Source organism: Trichechus manatus, unplaced genomic scaffold (genome assembly GCF_000243295.1).
Source record: "Trichechus manatus latirostris isolate Lorelei unplaced genomic scaffold, TriManLat1.0 scaffold00140, whole genome shotgun sequence".
Classification (NCBI taxonomy): Eukaryota; Metazoa; Chordata; class Mammalia; order Sirenia; family Trichechidae; genus Trichechus; species Trichechus manatus.
Window position 1 is genome coordinate 6,978,410 of NW_004444076.1, and position 7,758 is coordinate 6,986,167.

The 7,758-nt window shown below is 37.0% G+C and overlaps 1 protein-coding gene across 1 annotated transcript in view; it reads right to left on the reverse strand.

Annotated features, from left to right (window-relative positions):
• Positions 1–7,758, reverse strand: part of GRM5 (glutamate metabotropic receptor 5) — a 377,245-nt gene that overhangs the window by 148,245 nt on the left and 221,242 nt on the right. The window contains exon 2 of the mRNA XM_004385539.2: positions 6,157–6,392. Within this exon, the coding sequence (XP_004385596.2) occupies positions 6,157–6,392 (236 nt within the window). The remainder of the gene's footprint in view (positions 1–6,156; positions 6,393–7,758) is intronic.

Consider the following 7,758-nt stretch of genomic DNA (forward strand, 5'->3'; position numbering starts at 1 on the left):
AAACTGGTATAAGTCCTTAAGCTACAGATTTAAGAAGATACACAAACCCCGAGCAAGAATATACAAATAAATAACAACTAGGCTCATCATAGTCAAACTAAAAACAAAACATAAATAAAAGGTAATCGTAAAAGCTTACGAAAAAAAAAGACGTATTTGTATGAGGGGAACAACAGTACAAATGATGGCTAACTTCTTAATAAATCATAGAATTCCCCCCCAAATTGGAATGTTTTTAAAGAAAATAAAAGTCTGAATAAAAAGACAGCCTTGCCAACATAGAATTCTGTATTCAGTGAAAATATCCTTTAAAAACAAAGGTGAAATAAGGATTTTCTCAGAAAAATAAAACCTGATATAACTTATTGTCAGTAGACCTGCACTACAAGAAATACTAGAAGAAATTCTTCAGGCTGAAAGAAAATGATCACAGATGAAAGCAAGGAAATAAAAGAAGGAAGGAAGAATACTGGAGTGAGTAACTATGAAAGACTGTTGACCTTTAGGTCGGTGATCATAACAAAACCCTGTAGGGTATATAATACAAATAAAAGGAAATATTATGGCAATAGAAAAAAAAGAAATATGCAAACGACTTGAACTGACATTTTACGAAACAGGATTTTCAAATGTCCAATAAACAACGAGAGGGAATGCTTTTCTTATGTTAATTACTCATTTCTAATTGTTCTGTGAACCATCTGCCAATATATCCATTGAACATTATCATTTTTTAATATTTATATTATAAAATTGTATGAGTTTTCCTGGTGCTATGAAAATCAACGTTTAAACTGTCATATTTGCCAACTTTCTTTGCCTTTTAATTTTATCATGTTTCTTAACACAAGGACTTTAATCAATCAAAACTACCAAATATACCTTTTTTTATGTGTTCTATCACTCTTTTACTGATGAAAACCTTCCTCATTCAGCTACATTGGCTTCTTGTCCCACTATAGTTTCTTTCTCACAGTTTTATATATATTGCCCACCTGGGTGTGCACGTTCATGTGTACGCATGCTGTGAGAGAGGCTCCATTGACTTTGCTTTTTTCTAAATAGTTAACTAATTGTCCCAACACCTGATTTCTTAGGTCTTATGGCTATTTAATGGAAGTCCTCCAAGGTGCTGGCATTCTAATGGCTATCATTCTTGGTTAAATGTGTTGTTATAAGATTTTGTTTTTGTTCTGCTTTTGTTATTAATGTTTCCGTCAATAGTTAAGTGGGAAGTTGAGAGAGACTAGATGAAAGATTTCTATCCAGGTGATATGATAAATCATGTAAATTGTATTTGGCTAAAATTGTATTAAAAGTATATTAGTGGCTTTGCCATTAACCTTGTACTATTATTAGTCACATTGGTTTTCCACCCAGATTTTTAAAATATCACTTATTTGTACTCTACCTAGAACTAATTTCCAGGAGTTGGTCTCCTCACATGATGCCTCTGTTTCTTATTCAAGGTTAGTAATTTTTTTACTTTCTGGTTACCCAGAGCTTTTCCATATACTTCGTTCTCCATAAAGCTACTACCAATTCTAGACCACTAGATTTAGATACCTCTCCCTCATATTCTTCACAACATTATCCATAATTGGTTATAATCCACACAGTCAAATGTCTTTCCATAGTCAATAAAACAAAGGTAAACATCCTTCTGGTATTCTCTGCTTTCAGCCAAGATTCATCTGATATTAACAGTGATATTCCTCATTCCACATCCTCTTCTGAATCTGGTTTGAATTTCTGGCAGTTGCCTGTCAATGTCGTGCTGCAACCATTTTTTAATTACGGATAACATTGCAAAGAATGGGAATTCCAGAACACTTAATTGTGCTCATGAGGAACCTGTACATAGACCAAGAGGCAGTTTCTCGAATAGAACAAGGTGATACCACGTGGTTTAAAATCAGGAAAGATGTGCATCAGAGTTGTATCCTTTCAACATAATTACATAATTATTCAATCTGTATGCTGAGCAAATAATCCAAGAAGCAGGACTATATATAGAAGAATGCAGCATCAGGATTGGAGGAAGACTCATTAACAACCTGTTATATGCAGACGACACAAACTTGCTTGCTGAAGGTGAAGAGGACTTGACTGATGTGAGGACTTCTACTGATGAAGAAGATCAAAGACCACAGCCTTCAGTATGGATTACACCTCAACATAAATAAAACAAAAATCCTCACAACTGGACCAGTAAGGAACCTCATGATAAATGGAGAAAAGATTGAAGTTGTCAAGGATTTCATTTGAATTGGCTCCACTATCAACACCCATGGAAGCAGCAGTCAATAAATCAAACGATGTATTGCATTGGGCAAATCTGCCCAAAAGACCTCTTTCAAGTGTTGAAAAGCACATGATACTTTGAGGATTTAGGTGTGTCTGACCCAAGCCTCAATATTTTCAATAGCTTCATATGCATATGAAAGCTGGACAATGAATAAAGAAGAAGGAAAAAGAATTGATGCCTTTAAATTATGGTGTTGGTGAAGAATAGTGAATACACCATGGACTGCCAGAAGAACAAACAAATCTGTCTTGGCAGAAATACACCCAGAGTGGTCCTTAGAAGCAAGGATGGTAAGACTTTGTCTCATGTACTTTGGACATGTTAGCAGAAGGAACCAGTCCCTGGAGAAGGACATCATGCTTCGTAAGGTAGAGGGTCAGCAAAAAAAGGAAGACCCTAGATGAGATGGATTGACACAGTGGATGCAACAGTGGGCTCAAATAGAGCAACAATTGTGAGGATGATGCTGTGCTGGACCAGGCAGTGTTTTATTCAGTTGTACACAGGGTCCCTATGAGTTGGAACCAACCTGACGTCACCTAACAGCAACCACACTCGTATTCTAGCTTTTTTACTTTGCCTTCCAAGAATCGCCTGAGAACAATAAGCAGTAATTTCAACTGTATGTTAATGATACTCTTTATGTCAAGCCATTTTGCCACTTCAACACCAACTTACTGAACTATTTATTATGTTCAAGGTACTCTAAGCAGTGAATAAGATAAAGATTTCTTCTCCAGCATGAGTTATAAACTCCTAGTATTTCTTACTATTCCAATTCAAAAAAAATGTAATTCAGATATAAATGGCTGCTTCATGCACAGTGCCTGAATAAAGAGCTTCGGTACATTATATTTAGGAAGGAGGTAGTCATATTCAGAAGTGTTATAGATATGAATGAAGCACCTGGAGCCTTTCTAAAGAATGAGGATTGAGACATTTGAGTAAGTAAGGAAATAAGGCCAAAAGTTGTGGGTAGTGAATACTTGAGTGTCTATTTTTACGAGCTATACCTGTTACCCATTGCCATTGAGTTGATTCTGACTCATGGTGACCTCATGTGTTACAGAGTAGAACTGAGCTCCATAGGGAATTCTTGGCCATAATCTTTCTGAAGAGGAGCCCTGGTGGTGCAGTGGTTAAGCACTCAGCTGCTAAGCACTCAGGTGCTAACTGAAAGGTCAGCGGTTCAAACTCACCAGCTGCTCTGCGGTAGAAAGATGTGGCAGTCTGCTTCCATAAAGATTTACAGCCTTGGAAATCCTATGAGGAAGTTCTACTCTGCCCTGTGGGGTCAGTGTCAGTCAGAATTGACTCGACAGAATGCATCTGGGTTTTTTAATCTTTATGGAAGCAGATCGCCAGGACTTTCTTCCATGGCACCACTGGAATTCGAACTGCTGACCTTTTAATTAGTAGTCGAGCGCAAGTCATTTTCACGACCCAGCGACCTGATTTTAAGAATAATGTTTCTTCTTTGTATCCTTGATGTATGTATATTAACTATTGTATAATGCAAATTTGATGGTTGTTTTTTACCCTATAATGTTACATTTCTTTACTATAGATTGTTGGCTAAATTCTAGACAAATCTTAGTTCAATTTTAAGTTCCAGTGCTTAATAGTTATATGACCTTGAGCAAGTTATTTCATCTCTGCAAACCTTGGTTTTGTTTTCTGTAAAATGAAGATAATAACAATTCTTCCCTCCTTGAGAAGAAGGACAGAGGTGCTACATAGGAAGTGTCCATGTCTATGTCAAAATCACATCTGTTGTCAGATAAGATTATGAGGAGGGACTTAAAAGAACACTTTCAATTACTGGAGTTAGAAACTGATTCTGAACAGAGAGATCACATCCGGGTGCTCAGAGAGACAGAGAGATGTAGCAACAGGATCACAGGGAGGATTTTACAGAACAGTTTCCATAAAAATAATGTTTCCGTGGAAATCAATTAAGAAATTATTCAAGATTATACCTAAGCAAAACCTCAAGCAAAGAGAAGTCAGATAAACAAAAAACTTGATGTAAGAGGAGACATTTCAGCCCAAAGGGAGTGAGAAAAGAATATCAGTTACAAAAGAGGGTTCAGACCAACTGGAAAAGTCCCCTTAACCCCACTGGTTAGGGGTTGTCAGCAACTCCTTAGTAAAGGGAAACTGGAGATGAGATCAGAGCTACTGCATACCCTTTATAACTCTTCCAATGTAGCTACTTATAAAATTATCCATACACAAACAGCGTCAGAACAGAGAGAGGCGTATGCTTCCCAAATCTCATGAGAAGACAGAAGTCTGTGTCCTTCAGAAACCCGAGAGAGCTGTGAAAAATATGAAATTAGCTACAAAAATTGCGATTGCGAAGCGTAAATCATGATGCTATTTATTCTGACTCAATTTTTTCATGAAAATAAAAAATACAAAAGAAACAAATAAGTGTTGGAAGATGTTGGACGAGAATTGTCAGGTCTGAAATGGGAGAGAAGCAAACATACTCTCACACGAGGCTTCTCTGGTTTCTGGATTTCATTGACTGTTAACGATATCCCACAGGCCAGCAAATTCTTCCCCTCCCCTACTCCTCAACAGAGAGTGATGAAGGTAGCCAGGCTCTTATTTCACCAAGTAATGACAAGACAAACAATCACAAAGCATTATTGACTATTCCCTTCATTTCGTGAAGGAATGGACTGATACCAAAAATACAGGATAGACATGACTTCAGGGAGAAGATATGAAAAACTCACTCCATTGTTCCTATTTTACTCATTTTAGCATTGATATGCAACAAACTCTTCATGGAATGGAACCGGTTCATGGACCAGGATGTCAGAGCCACTGCCCCAATGCATTCTTGTGGTCCAGGATCTTGGATGAAGGCACCTACACCACCAACTAAAACATTTTGATTATATTACGCCTATGAAAATGTACATAGGGTTCTTATTACACAATGTGGTATAAGGTGATCTCAATAAATCCTGTATCAGTTTTAACCTTAATATTTTCACACATGCATACACACACACACACACACACACACACACACACACACACACACACACTCCGTACTGACCTTACCTGGCTATTAGAGTCAAGATTTGCAACTTTGGACATGCTACAAACAACATAACCAAACTCTTAATCTCTTTTTTATATCACAACACTGAATTGCGATTTTTGTTACCATGATTATCTCCCTTTCTAGACACTAAACCCCTTGAGGGAAGGAACTAGTTTTCCTTACCTTAGTACCCTTACAACTAAAGCAATATTTGGCACAATTGTGAGTTCTATAAATATTTGTTGATTGAATGAAATTATGAGGCCCGGTTTATGTCTCCTAAAACATCATAATTATATATAGAAAATCCCTGCTACTATTTTATGATTTATTGATGGAAACAAGATTTGGATCTGTCCTTCCACATTCATTTATTCCCTCCTCAGACCTACGTGAAACCTTGTCTGGTGCTATGCTAATTCTAAAGACAACAGAAATGAGCAGGAGGTAGTCCCTGCCGTTGAGGATGTCATGAAGAGTTCAGTTTTAGAGCTCACATGATCCTTTTAGCACAGTACCTTACAGAAGCATATCCAATTTCTTGCACGATGTAAATATAATTAATCTAATTATTTTAAATCTTAACACAGTAAACACTTGGCTCTGATGTGTTCTCCTTAGTGAGAATATAACCTGTTTATCACCATAAGTAGCAATACCCACTCTATTTATGTGACAGTCCTCCCGTTAACAGATCACAGCCACTAGCCCCATTACATTACAGTTTACTTAAATCGGAGCCTTAGCCTTACCCACTTTAAATGAAAACAATAAATCTACTTACTATTGCAAGTCTTGTTGTATTTGCTGTTCTCCTGTGCAAACCCTTCCAGCCGGCACTGAAAACGATGCTGCCAAAATTCTTGAAACCAAGGATTTCGGAGGTTTGTTTCTGGCCGGAGCTTCAGATAATAATCGTCAAACCACTTGACATCCGGTGACTGGAGCTTGATTGTGATTCCACCCACAGCTTCTCGCTGATATCCATCTGTCACATCATACCTGTCAGCCCAGCCATCACTGTGGGAGAAACAAAACACCCCTCAGCTCACAACAGACATCTTCTAAGCAAATGAGGTCGTTTGCTTTCCTTTTGAGAGGACTAGTGATTAAATGGGTACTTCAGGTCACACTATGTTTCCACATTCCACCTAAGTGATTACTGAGATAGCAGCTTGTTATAATAAAATGTGCGATAATACAAACATGGAAACTTTGAGTCTAAGGGTGCTAGAAGGCACTACGCTCACCTTGAATTGCAAAGAATAAGCTAGTGCTTTTGGCACCAATTTTCTGGTCGCAAAACAGTATATGCCCGGAAACTGCATAATATTCCCATTCTCACTGTCTACTGAAACTTTTATAGCTAGGACAATTTAACTTTACATACTTTTCCTTTACTCTATATTAATCATTATAGTGGTCATAAAAATAAGCCCTCCTAACATTAATTTAACCAGCCTATGACATAATATTCATTTTTATTAACATTTTACAAGTGAATTACAGAAAGGTTAAAAAAAAAAAAAAACAGACACAACCTGCAGAAGATTGTCATTCTATTAAATGTTAATTTTCAGTCTCAAACTAAGATCTTTGTAGTCTATGCTTCATATTTTCTTTCCTACCCCATGACACTTCTCAAATAAATTTAAGATATACAGTGCGAAATCATGCTTTACATTAGAGGGACTGAAAGAACTTATTAATAATATAAGCCATCAAGGATGATGACAAGGATCATACTCAACATTTCTGTTGTTCTAGGCACTGATCACCCAGAGTAATTTTAAAGTAAAAGAGTTTGAAATCAGGGAGTTCATGTTATAACCGTAAAAGAGAGTATAAGAGAATAGGAGAAGTATTTGAAATTTATTCTGAAAGATGTATAAGACACAATATTGGAAATGAGAAATACGAAAGATGTTTATATCAAGTTTGGGCACACTCTAGGGCAACCAGGTGAAAGGACTCTGACTGGCACCTGTCTCTCTCCATTGGAAAATAAACAGTTTGTGCTTTGTATTTGCTTTTTACTTTGAAGCGATGCAAATGCTCTCTAAAAAAAGATAAAGGAAGTCAAGGGAAATTTTGCCAATTAAAAAATTCACACGAAAGAGGGAAGAGAAGGGGTATAGAGGAAGTTGAGGGGAAGAAGAGAACAGATGCAAAGCAGAAGAGTGCAGGTAAGTGCCAGTGGGAGAGGTGAGCACTGGGGAAAGGGTGAGGGCAAGTATTTATATTATCAATCTTTTTTACTTCATTAATATTCAGATATTTCTTTTTATAAGAATATATTGTTGTTAGGTGCCATTGAGTCGATTTCGACTCATTGCAATCCCGTTTGACAGAGTAGAACTTCCCTGTAGGGTTTGCTAGGCTGTAA